Source organism: Malus sylvestris, chromosome 9 (genome assembly GCF_916048215.2).
Source record: "Malus sylvestris chromosome 9, drMalSylv7.2, whole genome shotgun sequence".
NCBI lineage: Eukaryota > Viridiplantae > Streptophyta > Magnoliopsida > Rosales > Rosaceae > Malus > Malus sylvestris.
In genome coordinates this window covers 28997831-29019885 of record NC_062268.1, presented here as the reverse complement: position 1 = coordinate 29019885, position 22055 = coordinate 28997831, and the positions used below count along the sequence as shown (strand labels likewise).

General features: G+C 35.8%; 4 protein-coding genes across 8 annotated transcripts; 2 read left to right on the top strand and 2 right to left on the bottom strand.

The window, feature by feature from the left end:
- The first annotated feature begins 614 nt into the window (after positions 1-614).
- Positions 615-1730, top strand: LOC126634375 (histone H3.3-like). Of its 2 annotated transcripts, XM_050304890.1 has the most exons (4): positions 615-729; positions 841-914; positions 1023-1099; positions 1279-1730. In XM_050304890.1, exons 2-4 carry the CDS (start codon positions 843-845, stop codon positions 1538-1540), a joined length of 411 nt encoding a protein of 136 aa, XP_050160847.1. In that variant the 5' UTR covers positions 615-729; positions 841-842; the 3' UTR covers positions 1541-1730. The 2 variants fall into 2 exon arrangements, with proteins under 2 accessions (XP_050160847.1, XP_050160848.1); XM_050304891.1 differs by lacking the exon at positions 615-729 and having other exon boundaries at positions 737-914.
- Positions 1731-2329: 599 nt separating this feature from the next.
- LOC126634374 (long chain base biosynthesis protein 1-like) lies at positions 2330-5968 on the top strand. Of its 4 annotated transcripts, none has more exons than XM_050304889.1 (5): positions 2330-2615; positions 2999-3071; positions 3931-4107; positions 4199-4294; positions 5842-5968. In XM_050304889.1, the coding sequence occupies exons 1-5, from the start codon at positions 2605-2607 to the stop codon at positions 5857-5859; spliced, it is 375 nt and encodes a 124-aa protein (XP_050160846.1). In that variant the 5' UTR covers positions 2330-2604; the 3' UTR covers positions 5860-5968. The 4 variants fall into 4 exon arrangements, with proteins under 4 accessions (XP_050160846.1, XP_050160845.1, XP_050160843.1 ...); XM_050304888.1 differs by having other exon boundaries at positions 2972-3071; XM_050304886.1 differs by lacking the exon at positions 2999-3071.
- A 1475-nt stretch (positions 5969-7443) lies between these two features.
- On the bottom strand, positions 7444-8493 carry LOC126634371 (protein E6-like). Its single transcript, XM_050304882.1, has one exon. The coding sequence runs from the start codon at positions 8446-8448 to the stop codon at positions 7561-7563; it is 888 nt and encodes a 295-aa protein (XP_050160839.1). The 5' UTR covers positions 8449-8493; the 3' UTR covers positions 7444-7560.
- Positions 8494-14373: 5880 nt separating this feature from the next.
- Positions 14374-20237, bottom strand: LOC126634370 (transcription activator GLK1-like). Its single transcript, XM_050304881.1, has 6 exons — positions 19197-20237; positions 18538-18678; positions 17722-18165; positions 15489-15548; positions 15156-15278; positions 14374-14812 (listed from the first exon to the last, which is right to left on the bottom strand). The coding sequence occupies exons 1-6, from the start codon at positions 19881-19883 to the stop codon at positions 14663-14665; spliced, it is 1605 nt and encodes a 534-aa protein (XP_050160838.1). The 5' UTR covers positions 19884-20237; the 3' UTR covers positions 14374-14662.
- Positions 20238-22055: the final 1818 nt, after the last annotated feature.

Here is a 22055-nt window from a genome sequence, read left to right as displayed (position 1 = left end):
AATATCTTCTAGTTAAAAACTTGGTATACCTTGGGACTTAGTACTACGGTTTAGTGATATTTTCTCTTCACTTGTAAGTAAGAGATCTTATGTTCGATTCTCGCCAAAGACGAATTTGAACCATATTATTGTTAATCAATTATAAGGCTTAGGCCACTCCTCCATTCCCTTAGTGTAAATAGTATCGTTTGTTATAGTTAATATTCGAAAACAATTAGAAGCAAGAAGACAAACTTAAATGTTGCAAAATTAAATGTTGGAACTTGGAATCACTAGAAAACAAAAAAAGTGAAAAAAAATTGATAAACCTTTTTTTACCCAAAATAGAAGAAAGATTTATCTTCTACTCATAATTTCTAGTGCTCAACGTGGATTTATGGGTTCATGACAGTTTTCTTTTCGTTACTTCCAGTTTTTTTTTTCTTTCCGTTTTATCTCTTTTATTTGTTAAGCTTTCCTAATCACGAATCCCTCACAAAAGAAACACAAATAATTCACGTTGGCAATCCACGAATCAGCAATTCAGCCAATCAGAGACAAATCACGAGGATTAAGATATTTCCGAAATTAAAACCCCCTCCAAACCCTAGTTGTTGCAGAAGACTTGTAGCCCACGTTTTCAACCGCCTCTACCACTATAAATAACCGTTTTCTCATTCCCTCCTTCTATCTCATTCGCGACTTGACGAAGTGTGAATATCAAAACCCTAATTTCTCCCCTCTCGAAAGGTTCGAGTTTGTTATCTTCCAATTTGTTTGAGTTCGTAATCTTTGTGTTTCTTTCTGATCGGTTCTTCGTCACTCTGATTTTCAAATTCTTTTGCGTCTTTTATTGTGAAGAAATGGCTCGTACGAAGCAAACTGCTCGCAAATCCACTGGCGGTAAGGCTCCGAGGAAGTCACTTGCCTTCAAGGTGCGTTTCGTTAGGGTTTCTAATGTCTAGAAAATTAGAATTGATAATTGCAAGCGATTTTATCCGGTTTATTTGATCTAAGTTGCTAATTGTTTTAATTTTGTATAGGCTGCAAGGAAATCAACACCCACAACCGGAGGAGTCAAGAAGCCTCACCGCTACCGCCCTGGAACCGTCGCTCTTCGGTATGTTTTCAAATCAATTCAGTTCAATCTTCTGAATCAAGTTCTTTAATTTTATTATATGTATCGTACGTGTTCTTTGAATTTCGTTATCCGAACCGTGTTCCTGAATTTTGGTACGCGAATGTTCTTGAATTTTGTTACTGAATCGTGTTCTAATTCAATTTTATATTAACTTACAGCGAAATTCGAAAATACCAGAAGAGCACTGAGCTTCTGATCCGCAAGCTGCCGTTCCAACGCCTTGTTCGTGAACTCGCACAGGACTACAAGACGGACCTGCGGTTCCAGAGCCATGCTATTCTTGCTCTCCAGGAAGCTGCGGAGGCTTATTTGGTTGGACTGTTTGAGGACACCAACCTTTGCGCCATTCATGCCAAAAGAGTTACCATAATGCCAAAGGACGTTCAGCTCGCTAGGAGGATCCGTGGTGAACGTGCTTAAACGCGCATGTTTGTTTTATAATTAATTTCTTAGTTTAGGAATTTAGCATTGCCATACAATTGGATTTACTTTGTTTTAGTCAAATTGCTATACATTTGGATTTAAGTACCGATATTTCGGGCATGGATTTTCGAATATTGCAGTAGTTGCTTATATTTTGGTTGGACATTTATTATGTTGATACATCATACATCTGTGCTGTTCTTCCTTTCCTGCTTTTAAATTGTTATTTATTTCTTCGTTTTTTTTTTAACTTTGATTGCTCATTGGAGATTGGATTGGTTGAATGTGTCCGTTAATTGTCAATCGTGTTCTGCATTGTACCTGGAATCATACAGCGATTGCTGGGTGCATAGTTCGACATTTTCTAAATTAGTGCCTGCGCAAGACGAGATGAAAAGAAGAATAGCGCACGTAGCGCGCACCTTTTTTTTTTATATCAGAAATAGCATGTATATTGTCATTTCATCGAGTCTTTATAGACTTGAAGTCATTTGAAAAGACATACTACACACATGTTAATGCCTCATTTGAGTGGGTAACTAACATGTTCCAAGACTGCTCTCATATGAATGCTTAACAAAGAAACACACTTATCTTGAACACACTAACAATGTTTGATATCATTGCATCTCATTAATATGTTTGTCCAAGAATGATGATGCTTTGTTATTCTTTGATATCACCATTTCATTTACTTTGCATTTTTGGATAGTTTTTTCACTTGGTTATTTTTTAGGAAAACTAACCATAAAGGCCTGGAAATTTTGGATTTTAACAAAAAACCATGTTGTAAGTTTATTTAATGGTTAGGACAAAGTCCAACACTAAATCAATCCAAATAAAATGGCCCAAACAGTGAGCGTCCGATTTTGCCCCTGATGGCAAAGCATTTCTCCGTTTAATCTCTCCTCTCTGCTCTGCTATGGTCTGTCTCCCCCATTTCTTCCTGACACATCTGAGAGAGAAGAGAAGTGATGGAAGTGAAAGAAGAACACATTTGAATCCTCCTCGTTGCTCCGTCGCCGCAATCGTCACCACCTCCGCCGTCTCACCAACTCTCAATGATCATCAGGTACTACTCTTCACTCATCTCCTCACTGTCTTCTGTCTCCATCCATCGATCATAAGCACGCATATGTATGTATATGTATAGATTACGCAAATGATAATTTAGATTAATCAGCTCATATTTTGGGAATTATTTTGAATTGCAAACCGAAAGGCCCCGAATTTTTGGTTAATTTATTTTAGGAGGCGACTCCAGGGTTTTGTTTGCTGTTGGATCTCATTGAACACCCTGATTTTCTGGCGATTATGTGGACGATTGTTAAGAAAAACTAGCTATTTATATGTAAATTTCATTTGTAAGACAGAGCTTTACATAGCATTACTGAATACATTTTTCTTTATGTATATTTTCTTAAACAGAGCATTTATAGCAGTGTCTGATCTCAGGATTCATGTAACTCCGCATTGGAAAAATATGGTGTTGGTTCATGTGGTCCTCGTGGGTTTTATTGAACAATTGGTATCCTTCGACTAATATTTGCATGACATGGAATCACTTCTATTGAAATTTTATTCCCACTGGGTTTCTATTGTATGGCCTTGTCCAGTGGGAATAAATTTCTTTTGTTTGATGTATTTGCATGACATGGAGTTCAATATGTTAGCCCTTGCCTTCATATTTTTCAAGTACTATGTATGTTTTCATTTTATTTTTACACATGTCTGATATTTTTGATCTTGTACCTTAGTATCATTGGACCTTATGCCCTGCTAAAAAGATATCATGAAATTTTTTGTTCACATATGAATATGTAAGGCGGTTTCTTTTTCATTTTCCTAGAGATGAAGGTGTCCATTAGGTAATACAAAATGATCATCTTTCTAGAAGCACAATCAAGTAGTATTTCAAACGCAACAACATGGAAGATTTAAGGAAAGCTCTGGAGAAACTCACTTGAAATAAGAAAAGTGAGCGAGTTAAGACATTGTTGCGATACATTGTAGTTAAAGCTGTGTACCAGATATCCCAGTCTATTCCGTATATCAAATTTTATTTAATTCTTTTTTATATGTTGTGAGCTCATTTATGATTCAGTCCAGCATCATCCACTTTCACGAAATAGGTTGCTTGTTCTTCAGCGCACACAATTTTTCAAGGTTTTTCTTAAAATCTTGGTGTTATATTACGTTTTGAGGAAAACTTTCATCTCTACATGAATCACTGGTAAATAGAAAAACACACTGTCTTTTCAGCATTGAAAGTTGTCATTTGCATGTTGACAAATGTCTCCAGTTTTGTTCAGAACTTCTATATCTGTATGCAATTAGATGTATGTTGATTTTATATGACTTTTCTCTCCCTTTAATAAAATTTGCAGAATTCTGGCCAAATAGCCTCCTTAGACAAGATTGTTGAATTGAAGGAGAAATATAAGCTTCATGTTTTATTGGATGAGAGTAACTCATTTGGCGTGCTTGGAAAAACTGGAAGAGGTCTAACTGAATACTGTGGGATTCCGGTATTTCTAGAAAGCCTCCTTTTTTTCCAATATCTCGTAAGTATTGATCCATTACTGTTTGTGATTTCTAGTGGTGTAATTTTTCAGGTTGAAAAAATAGATATTATTACGTGGTGTGATTTTTCAGGTTGAAAAAATAGATGTTATTACTGCTGCAATGGGACACGCCTTAGCCACAGAAGGAGGATTCTGCACTGGAAGTGCTAGAGTCACTTATCGCCAAGTATGTTTACTGAATACGTACTACTAACCATTTATTACATGATGTCTGCGTTGGTAGATGAAATTTCTAAGAAAATCACTTTCTCATCTTTCTGTTTTAATAAATGCGTATTTATGGGCTCACAAACATTCGTATGTACATGCACATATTAAACAAAAAAATCAAAAGTTTCTAAAGGATAAAATTTTGAGGTTCGGTAGTCTTTTTCCGAACATCCAATCTCCAATTTCTTGACTTTATTTTTTATTTTTTCATCTTTATTTTATATTTTCGAACAACCCAGAATTAGACATTATTTATAAAACTTGACCAATAAGTAGACACTATTTATGAAACTGGACCAATAAGTAGACATTATTTACGAAACGAAACCAAGAATCAGGCACTATTTCTAAAACTAAACCAATAGGTGAAAACTATTTATGAGACTGGACTATACACTATTTATGAAACTGGACCAAGAACTACACTATTTATGAAATATGATAAAAAAACTAGACACTATTTATGAAAGTGGACCAATAAACTAGGCACTATTTATGAAACTGGACCAAGAAAGAGACACTATTTATGAAACTGTACAAATTACTGTACACTATTTATGAAACTGGACCCAATAACTAGACACTATTTATGAAACATGACTAAGAATTAGGCACAATTTATGAAAGTGGACCAATAACTAGGCACTACTTGTAAAATTGGACAAAAAAAGAGACACTATTTATGAAACATGACCAAGAACTAGATATTATTTATGAAAGTTGATCAATAACTAGACACTATTTATGAAACTGTATTAACTACTATACACTAGTTATGAGACTAAACCCAATAACTAGGCACTAATTATGAAATATGACAAAAAACTAGACAATATTTATGAAAGTGAACCAATAACTAGGCACTATTTATGAAATTGGACCAATAAATAGTGTAGTACCGTTCAATTTCAAAAATAGTGTATGTGATGGACGAGTCATGGGCATTAGGTATTTTAAAAAAAATATATATATATTTTATATTAAAATTGTGTCATTTTCATTAAAATTTAAGTTTTTTTATTCTTTTTATTAAAATTTAAGGGTTTTTCATTAAAATTTAATTCTTTTTCAGGCCTTTTTTTTAAATTTATTTTATATGTGTCATTTACATTATTTCTAAAAAGAAACAAAATACAATATTTCTGTAACAAAACCAAAATAAACACTATTTATGGAACAACAGCAAGATAATTCACACTATTTTTTAAACAGAACTAAAATAATCCACATTGTGCTTGGAAATACAACAAAATAAATCACAATAGTTCTAAAACATATGTATTGAGCATTAGGCTTTTAATTCAGCTCGTGTCTTTTATTCAGCCCGTGTCCATAAGGTTAATTTTAGGCTTTTTTTGGTTAAATAATAGTTTAAGGTAGTTTTTAGTTAAATTAAAGTTAACCCAAGCCTTTTCATTAAAGCTCCTTTTTTACACTCGAAGAATCGTGATGTATTAAATTTTTAGTACGATTTTGATGCATTTTTGGTTCATTTGTTTTCAGGTTGTTGCTAGGACATAACAAGGAGACTTTTAAAGATGCTATCCTAGACAATTAATTTGTTGTTGTATATCATAATTTGATGGGATATTTCTGCTACGTAATTTTAATTTGATGACAGTTTACATAATTAGTCGTCTATAAAATGAGAAATTAATCGGAAAATGTCTTATAGTGGATGGTTGAGTAATTTAGTGGAAAGAAAGAATTAAGAAAGTGAAGGTAGGTCGGGAGTTGCAATAATGACATAAAAAATATAATTTGATCTATCAAACAATGAGAAGTCCATGCCCAATTGCGCATGTAATTGCTTACAACAAGACAAATTAAGCAAATAGCTTTGGAAATTCAAAATTCTAACGGTTTGGGCTGACGGAAGGCCTTTTCCGTCAGGGGCATGGACTGAAAGAAAAAAAAAATTGTTTTGCACGCTGGGCTTGCTTCCAGCTCGTGGGCCTTTTATTTAGGCTTGTTTTCTTCTAGTTTTGTCCTTTTTTATTAAAACTCATGCCTTTTGATTAAATAAAGTTATTGTATGGTTTTTTGTTAAAGTAAAGTTAGTCCAAACCCTTTTCATTAAAGCTCTCTTATTTTTTTCTTCCTACAATTGTAATCACAACTAACAAACAAGCCAAAGGTATATAATATTAGGACTAGATTGTAAAGGGGGGTAACACATCTCTAACGCATTTTATCAAGCAATTGAAGGGCATATATGAAGGGCAACTCCAATCTTCAAAAAGGCAACACCCAAGTCATCCATGGAGATTCACTGGAGTTTGGAGGGTCAACTGACCCCCCTTGCCCCTAAGTCGGTCTGCCACTGGGTGGGTGGCAAGAAATTTTGCGGGTCTATTTCAAGGTCCGGGTGGTTGTGACCAATTCATTGCGAATGGAGTATCATGGTCGAGGCGGAAGCCGGTGAGGGCGGGTGGCTTGTGTGGAGAAAGGATTTATCTAGGTTGATATAGAATCTGATTCTCAGACCCTTGTGGGAGTGGTTAGAGCCCTAGAGGTGAAGTTTAGCCGGAGGCTACGATTGAAATTTTTCCATACGACATACACTGTTTGAAGCAACACTTGAGGTCAGTAGAGTTCTTGTTTGATCTCCGCGCTTGTACTGGTTTGGTACTGCTTAAATTATTTTAAAAATAGGGGTAAAAAAAGGCTAGAGTAAAATATGTGTTTGGTAGTTCAATGATGTGGCATCCGATGTATACGTTTCTATTCCAATTCAATAAAATCTTCTATATACGTTTCTATTCCAATTCAATAAAATCTTCTATCCTTGGACAAAAGAATAAGATAAGATAATTTGCCTAGCTAACCCAATGACTCTTTAACTAATATGAATTCAGACTAAACCTTCTAGATATAACAAAATGAAAATAATGTGACATTAACATGGCACCCATATAATTTATAACAGTTGAGCAGATGTTTGTAAAAGGGAAAACAGTATTTCTATTTACACCAAAAAATCATCTTTGGACACTCATCCATATAAATATATTCGAAAGTATGAAGAATTGGCGAATTAGAAACTTGTTAGGAGTGAAATGGTTTAATTTTTATAGCGAAAACATATACAAAAGACAAATGGAATTCCAAAACAAACCATAAAATCTCTTATATATTGATTAAGTTTTCAACGCACACCTAAAAACATGAGATCTCTCTGTATGTTGGACATAATTATGCAAAGTGTAACATAAATATCATTTAGGGCACATATCCTTGGGTCTTCTGGTACCTATCATACTCCTCCATGGTGTTGAATTCATTGGAGCTGTGACTGTTGCCATAATAGCCCTCAACATCATTTCTGGTACTTCCTCTCCCATCTGATTCGTAGTTACCATTGAAATTATTATTTTTGATCTCATTCTTCACATCATGATAGTATTTACCATTTTCCAGAAACCTTGTATCACTCATCCCTTGCTGTTCACTAATCTCATTGCCTCCACCGGGGGGATTGCGGTTGTAGCCTCCTCTGCCATCGAAATTTTTGACGTAGTAACTGTTGACGGTGTAGCCAATGTCCTGTTTACTAATCCCTTGCTGTTCACTAATCCCATTGCCTCCACTCGGGGGATTGCGGTTGTAGCCTCCTCTGCTATCGTAGTTTTTGACATAGTAGCTGTTGCCGGTGTAGCCAGTGTCCTGATTAATGTTGTCCTTGTTGTACAAGTTGGTGCTTTCGTAATTACCTTTTGGATGATCAAAACTTTCACCGCTAAGTTCTTCACTCAAAATTTGATCTTCAACATCGGTAATTGTGGTTGGAGTCTCCTTCGTGGAAGGGGAATTGGTCGAGCCAAGACCATAAAGGCCGCTGTTGCTGCCATGGTCTCTTTCGGTGTAACTTGGTGTCGGTGCCGGTGTTGGTACTAGTTCCGGTGCCTCTGCTACTACTTGTAGTGCTGGCGTTGGTGCTTCGGCCTCCGCCTCCATAACATAATTATCGTTTTTGTCGTTGTTGTTGTTGTTGTCGTGGGTGACCTTGCTGAAAGACACGCTCTGTCTAGCATGAATGATGCGTGTAAAAGAAGAGCAAACTAGCACCAGAAGGAAGAAAAATGGCAGTGGTTTTGCAAAAGAAGCCATTGCTTTTAGGGTTTAGGACTTGGTGGTGTAATGTCTTGTATTTTTGAAGCTTATTTATAGAGAGGATTTTGCTGTGCTTGTGTTGTCTAACTAATTGGCCGAGCAATTATGCGTAGATTGAGGAAGGGGATCCATGTGGGGTTTGAAAATAGAGGGATATAGGGCACGCTGCATGTGCAATTCATGACGCATGACTCTCGGTCAAAAGCCTATAGAAACGGATTTTCCTTTTTCCTTTTAGTTATGCAACCAAAGGGTCCTACGCTGATATAATTTCAAGGGGTAATACTAGAGAGATTAAATTTTGGGATGTGATATTCACACACCCCATTTTATTTCTCACACACTCTTTTAATTTTCGGTCATCGGATCGGATGAATTAAAGAAGATCAACGAACAGAAATTAACAAGGGGTGTGTGAGAAGTAATTTGGGGTGTGTGGATAGCACACCCCTAAATTTTTAGGCAAAATTTACGAGAGATTTTTCAGTGTGACCGGTATATGGGGTGGTGTATCACGTGTCACTAAACAAATGGTAGGATATGTGTGCTAAAAAGTTAATAACTTAAAAAATAAAATTTCCCACAATTCCTATTAAAACACGTGGTGTACCACTTGTGTTCCCGTCACAACTAAAAATTTCTCAAACTTTACAAACTAAATAATGTGTTACCAATATAAATTAGCTCGCTTATCAACGCTTTAAGTAATAAACCAATCATCAACTTTCATTTTCTTTAGTTTTAAAAATTTAGTCTACAAATTTAGTCTATCTAGCATTACCTAATTTGAAAACCTCAAAGTGCAATGTCAAAAAAATTAGAGCCTCTTAACCCATTTTGAAAATCACCTCAAATCTGAAGATTGCAAAATGCAATTAGTTGTTAGATCTTTTACATAATTTTTAACACGTGTTATACCACTAAATTAGTCTACTTTTAATAGTTGAGTTGTAAGCTAAACACTATATACACATATGTGTATGAATCAATAATTAATGATAAATATACACCTTGTTTAACTTCTCACACAATCTAGTTTAGCCTTGTCCATTGTCCCTGTTAAATTTGTTGAATCTAATGACCAAATGCAAAAAAAAAAATTGTATGAGAAGCTAAACATGCTTTGCGAACTCACCTCCCCATTCCGACTAAAGATCAACTAGTTGAGTTAGTTCTTTTTATATTTTATACTGGCAGTTGAGTTAGTTAGGTAAATAAAAATTTAAAAAGAGAAAGGAAAAAGAAAAGGACGGTGAGAGGCCCCACTCCCCATTCCCATTCTGGCTTTCCTTTGATATTGCTTGATGATGTGTTTTTTTTTTTGTTTTTTGTTTTTTTGTTTTTCAAATTATGTTTGTGCTTCATGCCAAAAGAAAATCACTTAGTTTCATTTCCAAGTGAAAGATTTATTAGGTTTGAGTTTCGTGACTGGCAATTTTGATATCAATTTATTCAATCTCACGGGTCTTAGTGTAAATATTTTATCGTCACTCAATTTCTAAAAAAGAAAAACCAAATAAAACAGTATTTACAGAAGTATTGGATAAAAGCGGCATGAACAAAAAGCATGGCATCTTACCCCAATAGTCATTGATTTGTTTCTAAGCAATCTTGAAGTTGAAGGTATTGTTGTTTGTGGCGCAATCACTGGACTAAGAATGCCTGCGTGCCTCGACATGTCAAAACATTGTGAGTGCTTTTCTTTTCAAAGGTCATATTTTTTGTTTTTTTGATTACGACCCCGCTCCAGAAATGGTGGGGGAAATCAGCCACTCAAGTGGGCTGTTATGAATGATGCTTTGGAAGGCCTAAATCACCACCCATCAGGTTTAAAGCACTAAGAATGATCACATAAACTTCTAGACTGAAAGACATTTGTGTAAAATTGGCAATTTCTAACAAAATGCTTGAGTTTGTAATTTCTTATACTAGTGTATGTTTTCGGTTATAATTATTTAAGTCTAAGTTTGTCTCTCGTGCTCTTGGTCATAAGAATGTCAAGCATTTTAGATACACTCAGGTAAGTTTGTCATGCATATGCATTTTTTGTAATTAGGTTTATTTTGGTTCAAATACATTTAGTTTTGGCTGCATGGTTTTGGGCTTACGAATTGATCCTGATTTGGTTATTACCGTTATTTTGGTTTGGACTTGATGAATCAGCTCCTGGTTGCCTTGTTATTTAGAATGTTAGTTAACACCTAAATTGATAAGTTTGCATGTTTATCAAGTTGATAATTCCAAGTGTTTTTCAGTTTAATCCTATCGCATGCATGATTATCCTTATATGCTTTTGATCTACACAAAAGAAACCTTAGCACAGCCATATATATTGAAGTCTTACGGGAGGTTTTGGCCGGTTGCAGCTGCGAGATACACTGACAAGTCCAAGAGCAGAATTTATTTAGCAGCACATATATACCATTGTACTCAGATCTTGCAATTGAAATACAAAACCGATCTATAGTTTAAACATTGTTAACAACCCAAAGGATTGGTTTGCTGAGTAGTATCATAATCTGAGTTGGTTTTTTGAGATATTCCCAGCTGCTGTAGCATCTTGGGTAAGGTACATGGTAAACTCAAATTCAAATGTGGTATATCATATTGAAGAGTTTATATTGAGTCATAATTAACCACTTGGGATATATCCCTAAGTTTTATTTATAAAGAAAAAGCTACTGATATGAATAAGTGTTGCTATTAACTTTCAATTTAAAATGTTTTAGATTTCATTCTATAAGTCATATTAACATAATACGAAAGATTGAATTGGATTGGATAATGATAGGATTTTTAGGTACTTGTGCAAAAGAGGTTAAAATCACACAAAATACTTGCAAGCGAACAAGGTTGTTATAATATAAATGGTTGAATATCAGAGCACACAATGAACAAACGAACAAACTGAATATAAACTAATATAATTTTATTAAGTAAACGAAAGATTGCCATGACGGCTATATAACCCAAGAGGCTACATTGTGAATGACTTCTTATTCTCTAATGAATAACAAAGCACCTTATTTATAATAAACTAACCATAATTTCTAACAAAACCTAATTCTAACGGGCTAAGCCCAAAAAACCAAACATTCAAATAAACCAAAATACTAATATTTTCCAACACCCCCTGTCGAACGCATGGCGGTATACGACATGAGTTTGCAAACAAGCAGATGTGAACAGGCTCCGTTAGGCGGACAGACAGACAGGCAGGCTCCGCAACGCGAACAGACAAATAGGCAGACTCCGCAACACGGACAGACAGACAAGCGAGCAAGCAATCAAGCAAGCAAACGAACAATCCAGGCTTCAATCAACAAGGCCCAACTAAAGGCCTTCAAACAAATCATAATAGCCCAACAGATTGTGGGCTCCATACATTTTTTTCTTTTTTTTCCTTTTTCCTGTTTTCTTTTTCTATTTTTTTTTCTTTCCTTTCCTTCTTTCTTTCTTCGGTTCTGGTAGCAAAATGGGCGCAAAACATGTGCAGACCAACATTCTAAACCCAGACTCCGAGGTGTGGTTGCAGCTTTTCAGGCGAGGAAGCAAGTGACGGCTGTGAGATTTCAAGCAATGGGTGGAGGCGTGATTGGGTGGCTTGGCGACGGGGTGGATTCGAACGACAGATGTGCTGGGTTTCTGATTGCAGCGGCAGCGTGCAGATGGGCGGACGGGTTTACAGGTTCAGGGCTAATTTACAACGTCAGATGCTAACAATAATAGGATCGTACATGTCCGAGTTCTGGGCAACAAGGCGGTGTGGCGTGGCTGGTGGTGCGATGATGCAAACCTGGTATAAAAGCTGGTGGCTGGGTGACGATGCACGGAAGGTTCAGGCAGGCAGTGAAGTGTGGGTGGTGATGCGGGTATGAGAGGAATCGATCTAGTGTGGCAGTGGTCTCAAACTGGGGTTCTGGGTTCAGCACGGTGTGCCTCGGCCCTCCCAAGCAAACAAATTCAACCATCTTTCTTTTAACAACATAACTGATATTGAACAGACAAACAAATCGATATCAACCCCAAAACAGATTAATTCCCGAAGGATTTAACCTGCTCTGATACTAAGTTGAATATCAGAGTACGCAATAAACAAACGAACAAACTGAATATATACTAATATAATTTTATTAAGTAAACGAAAGATTACCATGATGGTTATATAACCCAAGAGGTTATATTGTGAATGATTTCTTATTCTCTAATGAATAACAAAGCACCCTATTTATAATAAACTGACCCTAATTCCTAATAAAACCTAATTCTAACGGGCTAAGCCTAAAAAACCAAACATTCAAATAAACCAAAATACTAATATTTTCCAACATAAATGGCTCAAGCAATGTTGTTTTCCGTTGGGATTATTTAAAACAATTAATGCAAAACCAAAATCTCAGTTAATTATTTGAAACAAAGATTGGAAAATGTTGATTTTGAATTTAAAAGTAATATAATAACCAATTAAAAAGGAAATAAATCAAAGAGAAAAGGTTTTGAGAAATAAATGTGGAAAAGCACTAGGGTTCCACCATCCCCTTAACAATTATATGTAGATTTGCTAATTACTTATGAATTACCCATGCAACTTTGAAGATTAGGTTTTCCTTATGCATATTCTACTTGTGGCATTCAAGCTAGAACGTATATCAAACATGCAATCCGTCTGTGACATTCAGATCAAATATAAGCATGCATGACTCATTATGATTTGTGAAAACCTTTTGAAAAACCATGCAACCCCTAAGATGTGGCATTCACCCTAAGTGAAATTACAACTATCAATCACAAGAAACAATACTCAATTCCTCGATGGCATTCCGACCGAATTGCATCCAATTACTTATCTAAACATCCTAATGGTCATGAATCATTATGAAACAAAAACAGTTTAAAGCACATTGATTAATAATTCAAAGTATGCATGCGTAAGATCATAAGCAATTAGATAAAAACTACATATTCATGCTAAGGCTCAAGGCATCGCCCTAGCAAAAGAAAATTAGTTACGCATATTCATAATTAAAAATCAAAAAAATTATATTAAACTAGAAAAAGATTGAAAACACCTTGTAGAATAAAGTCTGAAAATCTCTGAGATTTAGTCAAATTCTTCTTCTTAAATCTTGCATATGTTCCCCAAACCCTAGGCTGGCCAAAAAGGCTTATTTATACTACTCTAATTAAAATCCTCCTAGTAAAAGGTCTTAGAATAAGACTAGGAAACCTAATAAATTGAAATAAAATAGGAAACATAATTCTACATTAACTTGGTAATTCGGCCAAAATTCTGCACAGCCACGTTTTGGACCCAAATCAGCTCCAAAACTGGTCCAAAATAGCTGGATTTAAAGCTTGGACTATTCTGAACACTTATCCAGAAGGCCACGAACCCATCTGAGGTCATTTTGGGCTCCAAAAATGCAGTTTAAGCCCAGAAACGTCACTTTTCAGCAATGTACACTACTTCTTTAATAAATCGTCAGAAAATAACCGCTTGGTAGAAAATTCCCAAATTTTGATACAAACAAGCCAAGAGACACACGAACGTTCTCCAATTTGAATCACTCTAAAATTCGTTTGTATGATCACGTTTTTCTTCAGAGGAAGTCGAATGTCCTACATTGAAAATATAAAGCAAAATATCAAAATTCTACCAAAATAATTACCAAATTATACTAAGAATAGGGTAAAATATATAATATAATATTGACCTATTAGATAACTTAGTATATTCAAAGTAAGAAATTGAGATTAGCTTTCAAATTATACCCAGGTTGAAAAAATTATATGTATTAGTTACAAGGCGTTGATATTCTACCATTTTGTTCTTTCATCACATCTCGAATCTAGTGAGTCTACCTTTATACACTAAAACGTGACCATATAATTGTGGACAGAAGGCAAACTAACAGTGCATGGTTGAGCATAAAAAGCTTGTAGTTTATTTACTTTGAACAACCACTACAAAAATCATTCGCTTTATTCCGACATATATATGCTAATATAAGAAGGTGTCTTGGACACATATTACGAAGAAAGTAGTTTGTACTCAATTAGCTTATGGAAGAAGGCAGAAAAATGACGGGCCGAAAAGAAAAAAAAAAAAAGAAAAAAACTCGCAGAGCAGGTCGATGTGTACAATATTATCCATGAAAGGACATGTCGTCAAATTTGAGGTTTTCAACCTCTGTGTCTTGAACAAACACCATCAGGCACAGGAGAGTGGTATTTTTGGAACTCCCTGTCGCTGTAGCTCCACCATGACGGTATCAGTAGTGGGAGGTCTTAGGCCAAGAGGAAGAGGCAGCCACGGTTTCGATAAAACATCTCCAATGGCTGCATCTATGCTCTCTTTTGACTGTTACATATACAATTAAAAGAGATTAAATTGTCATCCTTAATTAGTTCTAAACTAAAGTTACTGCTAATGAGATATCAACGATTTTGAATTTATATACACAGATAATAAATAAGATCTCGTTTTCTAGGTCATCTGATGACCAAGAATATTCATGGTCACTGATCTTTTGATTTAATATCAAGTGTTGAGATTAAAACATTAACAATACATTCTTTTATTCTTTATCTTTAATATCAAATCTAAAAATATTAAAAGTGAACAATCACGAATTGTTGGTTAGTTGACTACGAGAACATTTCTGCAATATAACTCCCATGAATTAAGTGACAGACTGACTCACCGGATGAAAGTCGAGACGAGGGTGAGGGCCAGATTGTGGTGGAGTGGGGACAGCAATGCCTGCGTGGTCTACTTTGTACATGGCATGCGGTGGAATACCCGGAACCGGTGGGGCGGGAAATCTCTGTTGCATCAAATAAGATTCAAACAAAATTAATTAAGCCAAAATATTGTTCCATGTACAAAATACAATGACACGCATTCATAAAAGATGTCGGCTAACGTATCATGTAATCTATGGAACGTTTTTTATGTTCCAAAATGTTTATGAATTGCATTGTATTTGTACCAATAAAAACTACAAACTCCAAAAGTGTAAGGAATGATTAGTTACCGTCGGAGCAGCCAGCTGCCTCGGAAAGCACGGTGTTCCTGGAGTTAGTCCGTCCGGAACCTACACCATCAAGTCGTAAATGTATTTTAGTACTCAAATTTGGGAGTTTTAATGAAAAAGGTTAGGGTTAAGTTTGTTTTAACCAAAAGGCAAAAACCATCTATAATTTTATTTAATGAAAATGGCTTGAACTTTAATGAAAATGACTTAAATTTTAATAAAAATGGCAAAAGTTTAATACAATAAAAAATAAAATACAAATAAAGAAATTAAAAAAATGACGCACACACTATTTTTGAAACTGAACGGTATTACACTATTTTTTAAACTGAACACTATTTCTGAAAACTGAACACTAATTATTTCTGAAACTTAACACGAGTACTACATTATTCTAAAATTGAACACAGCTACTACACTATTTCTGCAACTGAACACGGGTACTATTTTTAAAATTGAACACAAGTTAGCATGCACTGAATATGTTTTAAAACTAAATATGGTACCTCTCCAGGAAGTCTAACGACCATTCTTTTATCTCCTCTTTTTGATTTTTCTCGACACTTTCTCACATTCCAAACAACTTTTCTTCTTCTAATTTTCTTATTCTCATCAAATTTTCTCGAAATCTCTTCAATTTCTTAGCTTTCTACACCAATACTTAATTTTCTTCCATTATCAATTTATAAACCAAGATCTAAAAAATTGTATGAATTAAAAACATAGAAATAAAATAAAAAATAAAAAGAAAAGGCATGCCTCATGCCCGCCCTTCCACAAAACTCGATCACCATCCCTTCCCAAAACGCTCACCGCCGCTGCCCCACCCCTGCACCCACCCCCCATCATCCCAACCCAGACTTGACCCACTCCCTCCCAACCATACTTGCCCCATATGTGATTCTAAATCACACGAAACCCACCTCAATTTAAAATTTTAATTTTAAAGGAATAAAATATGTTTGGATTATGTTAAAGTGTTATGTAGCTGAAGGATTGGTTGGCGTGCCCTTGCACGCGCCTTTATGTAGGTTTTTTTTTTGCCCTTTTCTCTTGTCCTTATTGTTAAATAAACTAATTAAATGATTTTTATTAATATTCAAAGTTTTAAAATCATTTCATTAGTTTTTCTTAAAAATTTAGGCTTATTTTTAGCTACACTCCTTAGAACTCTATCTTAATCTAACTTTGCCCCTATAACTCAAAAGTTATAACTTTACTCACTGAAACTCAAAATTTGTTCTACTTTGACTATGGACTCTTTTTTCTCCCTGAAACTTATTGGTCGCCTCCTAAAACATATGTGGGACCCAACACCCAATAACTAACTATGTCACATGTGCAATAAATTTGATTATAAGTCTTCATTATGCATCAACATTCAACAATCAGAGAATATTAAGTTTAAAAGAAATTGAGAGATGAAAATATAAAATGAAATTGATTAGCCTGGCTCACCCAAATAAAAAGAAATTAACAGATCTAAAGCAATGGGCAAATTTTGAGTTTTATAGAGACGGCTTTCAAGTTTCAGATGGAAAAATGAAATCAAAATCGAGTTTTAGGTGGCAAAGTGAAGCGAATTTTGAGTTTCAGAGAGTAAAATTGCGACTTTTGAGTTATAGGAAGCAAAGTGAGATTAAAATCAAGTTATAGGGGACGGAGCTAAAAATAAGCAAAAATATTATCTAAACTACAAGAAAGGTTCAAACTTGAGTGTATAGAATGGAGCATACTGCTCTAGGAGAAATTTTTTAGTTGTGATGGGAACACGGATGGTACACCACGTGTTTTTAAGCAAGTGGTGGAAAATTTTAATTTTTTAAGTTATTAACCTTTTAACACACATAACCCACCATTTATATAAGAACACGTGGTGTACCACCTCGTGTGACGGTTACACTGAAAAATCTCTCCTGCTCTAGTTAACCAAGCAAGTCAACTTGTCTATAACAACTATTTTTAGTTCTTGGAGTAAAAACTACTTTTGTAAGGTTTCAAAATTTTCCTTCATTTAATTTTCAACTTTCAGTCTTTGGAAAACTGAATACAGTTACCAATTAAGGTTTTTTATTTGTTAAAAAGTATAAATAAGAGACAAAATCTGAAAAAGGAAATGACCTAGAGATAGAGAATTATACTAAGAAGCACTTTACTTAACTAGACATAGAGATAGAGAACTAAACCAATTTGTTTAGAGAGAGAGAGAGAGAGAGAGAGAGAGAGAACTTACACGCTGGTGGTGAGAGTGAGGGTGGTGCCAGTACGAAGCGTCTGGAGGAGATGGTAGAGGAGGAGGCCATGTATGTGCAGGAGTTGTTGGTGGAGGTGGTAGTACTGGAGATGGGAAATGGTGGGGAAGATGATGCTTTGGTGGACACATGTGCATCATGGATTGGTCCATGGTGGGGTGACCCCACACATGTAAGGGTCTGGTTAACTGGTGGTGGTGTTGAGCGTGGTGCATGGGAGGAGGTGTAGTACTAGTTATCGGAGGGAAACCCATGGTGGGTGCATTAAGCCAATTAGGGCTATTCATCATCATGACGTCCCTTCTACTCTTGGCTCCTGCTCCTTCTCCAGCGGCAGTTGCTGCCCCATACATTTGCCGTCTCTGGGTCCAGCTAGCTGCGTCTGCTTCACGGGCTAACAAGTGTTTCCTATGCGATCGATATTTCTGCACATTAAATAATAATTTATAAATCTAAATGTATTGGAAAAGTCACTAAAACGAATTCCAAAATCATGAAAGAAACAAATATCTTTGTAATTCCCAAATAGATTTGTTTCTCTTTGAAGATCGAAAACCCTTATTTATACCGCTCGTTGGAATATCAATCTGAAGGAAAACACCCTTATTTTAAACTATATATGAGAGACCTAAACTAAAACCAAAAAAATAAAAACGCAGACTGACAATTGAATAAGCTATATATATCTAGTTCCATGTTCAGCATGTATATATGTTATGTATAAAGGCTAATTAACTAGATTAACTAGAGATGGAATAGAGTAGTATAGAATTAACTAGGTGGGGAAAATATTGTACTTGAAGGTGGCTAGCAATATTGTGGCGAGTAAGACAATCTATTCCCATAAGCTCTAGAATCCTGGAAGGGACTGCCTTATCCACCCCCAGCTGCTCTACTGCTTGCACGAATCTCCTGTGAAGTTCTGGTGTCCAATCCACCTACACACAATTCAATAACCAAAACCATTTTCAATGTCAGATTCCCGCACTGCATATATATATATATATATATATATATATATATATATATATATATATATATATATACAAAAATTTCTTTTAAAGTTGCCAAATAATTGAAAAGATACAAAAGAAAAAACCACAAATCTCTCTCTCTCTCTCTCTCTCTCTCTCTCTCAATTATTGCCATTCACAAACATTTTTTTAGAGCATTGCCATTCACAAGCTTGATAAGAAACGAATAAATTACAATCCGCTCCTGCTTGATTCCCGTGAATTCTTTGCAGTTGATGAAGTTTGTGAAGATCCCATGACCGACACAGAGAGAGAGAGAGAGAGAGAGAGAGAGAGAGAGAGAGATAGAGAGAGAGAGAGAGTTGTTATCTATACATATTACATAGTACGAGCTTCTCATATATTTCATCCAACTCAAGTAACATACTGCAAAACCTAGAAATTTAATTGATAATTGCAAAAGCCAAGCTATATATATGTACCTTAACTTTTCGCTTCCCATGAGAATTCTTGGATTGGACTGTGGATGAAGACTTTGTTGCTAATTTCTGATCAGCTGATTCTCTTCTGGTGGATCCGGAGGATGGACGATGAGCTGCCCTAATTTCATTAGTATCATATCTTTTACTCGCTATTTCTTGATCTACTCGATGATCGGGAGTAGGAGTAGTAGTACTGGAGCTGGAGTAATTTTGATTCAACCCTGAATTATTATTAGTACTCGTTATACCAACTGCGGCTGCAGCAACCTCGTCATGCCCCTGCATGTCCTCCTCCTCCGGTTCTTCCACTTTGGACAACGTCGTCGTAGTCTTTGCGGTATTATAGTAACCGTCAGCAACCTCCTCTTCCTCTTTGGATGGTGTAGTTGTTGTTGTGTTGGTGTCGCCGGCTGGTGCTGAAATTGAAAAGTCAAGTATTTCCGAGTCCATTTCCAAATCCGGCAACACATCTCCGTCATGGATACCAATGAAGAAGTCATCGAAGTCGATGCTATCCAGCAGACTCCCCATTCCCATTCCCCCGGAAAACTCTGGGAAATCAAGCACCGCGTTATTTCCGCCATTAAAAGCAAAACTACTCTCCACGTCACCATCATCACCTAATTGTTTTTCATCTTTGAGCTGATGGTGATGATGACCCTCCCGCAAAGGTGATAAAATAAGCATCAAGCAATTATTTCTGATTAATTTCCGGATGCAAAAAAATAATACCAAAATTAACAGCGGTAGTAGCTAATAAATCAGCTAGTCTGCTGAAAAATAATTTCAAGCACACGGCTCACCCTCTAGGGTTAACAGCTAGCCAGTAAGTACTGCTCCATCGGAGTAGCTATGCTAGAATGAAGGATGTGAGAGGAGAGTAGAGGAGGCAAACAAGTTGTGTAATGAGGTTGGATATCCCTCAAGGGTTTTTGTTGCTTTTGCAGTTGGTAGTGGGAGTCTATAGAGGTCGGATGGATATCAACCACAACTTGTGTTGAGATCTCTCTCTCTCTCTCTCTCTCTCTCCGATTTGTTTTCGCGTTTTTGTTTTATATGGGACTGCTACGTATAATATTTCCTTTGTTATTATGTAATATTTCAGTTTGTGGATGGCCTTTTTTCGAAGCTTTTGAAAATCTATCAGTGTCTCGTGAGCTTTGTTTAATAAGTTTTTTCAAGCTAAAAGGAGGTGAGAGAAACTCCAAATTGCTGACACGGTAGGAGAAGGGGCCCTTATGGCTGGAATTGGAATTGGATTGATATACTGTCCAGCTCACGTACGTCAATTAGTCATATGGACGGATCCAATTGACCTTTGTACTTTTATGGCAGATAATTATAGTAGGGAAATGATATTCACACGATGATTTTCTTTCTTTTACACGTCTATATTTAATTTTATTTATGGTTATGTAGATAGAAGAAAATAGTGTATATTTATCTCCTTTCTTAAATCATATCATACTTGTTTTCTACACCCATGTGTAAAAAAGATTGTTTTGAAATCAGTAGAGGTTTGCTAGCTCTTAATTTTCTTTTCTCCAATCACATTTATCACTTTTACCACTTCTAATACTTGTCTTTCTTTGGGAACAAAAAACTGTGTAATTACGATGACAACGTTGATGGAGAAAAAGAAAAAAGAAAAAAAGTTCTTTAGTGGTATGTTTATTTACATTTTTTGGAAAGTGAGTGATATTGGTAATAAGGGAATGATAGGTAAATCATTCAGCTATGAATAAACAATAAAAAAAATTTAGGATTAATCTCAATTTACTACCTTAAAGTTTTTTTATTTTTAAAATTTGGTACATGAAGTGTTTTTTTTTTTTAAATTTATTTATTTTATCCCATAGTGATACTTGAAATTATAATTTTGGGATATTTTCATACATCCGTTAAGGTTGCTGTTAAATTAGCCGTTAACTGGTGACGTGTGGCCATATAGACAATGATTGGGTGCCACGTATCAATATGAGGCCCACGTGGGTATTAAAAAAATTAAAAATTTTATTAAAAAATTTTTAGTGGTCTTCTCCTACCTCCCCCTCCCCTCCCTTCCTCCCTTCTTCCTTTCTTCTCTCCTCTGCACTAACCCACCCAACCTTCCTCTCCTCTTCGACTCCTCGCACATCCACCATTCCCCCTCCCTCTTCGACTCCACCCACCCAACCCTCCTCTCCTCTACTCTACTCTTCGACGGCCTCGTGAGCACAAACCTTCGGGCCCCACCTACCATATTTGACGACAGTGGAGAGCCATGGAGCACCAACCAAAATTGCAACCCCTTTGATGCATATCATCTCGCGATGCTCCTCTGATTGCAATTGGTTCTTTGATGTTGCTTCCGATTCGGCCATGACATCAGTGCTTCGCGACGAGATCTGGTAGGTGGGGCTATCGAAGAAGAGAAGAGGGTTTGGGGGTGGGTGCAGAGGAGAGAAGGGAGGGAGGGAGGGTCATGGGAGGTAGGAGAAGACCCCAATTGTTTTTTAATAATTTTTTATTACTTATAACTTTTTAATATTGACATGTGACACCCTATCATTGTCCACGTGGACATCACGTCACCAGTCAACGGCTGATTTAACAGTAACATTAACAGATGTATGAAAATGTCCCAAAATTATGACTTTAGGTACCACTCTGGGATGAAAAAACTTCATGTACCAATTGTTGAAAACCAAGAAAATTCAGAGTAGTAAGTGAGATTGACCCAAAAATTTAAGTCAAAATACCATATTTTAAGTTTAATTACTAAAAAAAAAGTGAACTAACTTGTCCATGATAAGGTTGACCAACTCATTTAGGTTTGAATTTGTCAGGTACTATTTGTGTTTAATTTTAAATAAAGAT

Coding starts and splice junctions, on each gene's coding strand:
- LOC126634371 (XM_050304882.1), bottom strand. CDS start 8,448: ATGGCTTCTTTTGCAAAACCACTGCCATTTTTCTTCCTTCTGGTGCTA.
- LOC126634370 (XM_050304881.1), bottom strand. CDS start 19,883: ATGCTTATTTTATCACCTTTGCGGGAGGGTCATCATCACCATCAGCTC. Junction 15,279..15,488: donor GGCAGCTGGCTGCTCCGACG/GTAACTAATCAT, acceptor TTGATGCAACAG/AGATTTCCCGCCCCACCGGT. Junction 14,813..15,155: donor CTCGTCTCGACTTTCATCCG/GTGAGTCAGTCT, acceptor TATATGTAACAG/TCAAAAGAGAGCATAGATGC.
- LOC126634374 (XM_050304886.1), top strand. CDS start 2,466: ATGGTCTGTCTCCCCCATTTCTTCCTGACACATCTGAGAGAGAAGAGA. Junction 2,616..3,930: donor CAACTCTCAATGATCATCAG/GTACTACTCTTC, acceptor TAAAATTTGCAG/AATTCTGGCCAAATAGCCTC. Junction 4,108..4,198: donor TCCTTTTTTTCCAATATCTC/GTAAGTATTGAT, acceptor GTGATTTTTCAG/GTTGAAAAAATAGATGTTAT.
- LOC126634375 (XM_050304890.1), top strand. CDS start 843: ATGGCTCGTACGAAGCAAACTGCTCGCAAATCCACTGGCGGTAAGGCT. Junction 915..1,022: donor GGAAGTCACTTGCCTTCAAG/GTGCGTTTCGTT, acceptor AATTTTGTATAG/GCTGCAAGGAAATCAACACC. Junction 1,100..1,278: donor CCTGGAACCGTCGCTCTTCG/GTATGTTTTCAA, acceptor ATTAACTTACAG/CGAAATTCGAAAATACCAGA.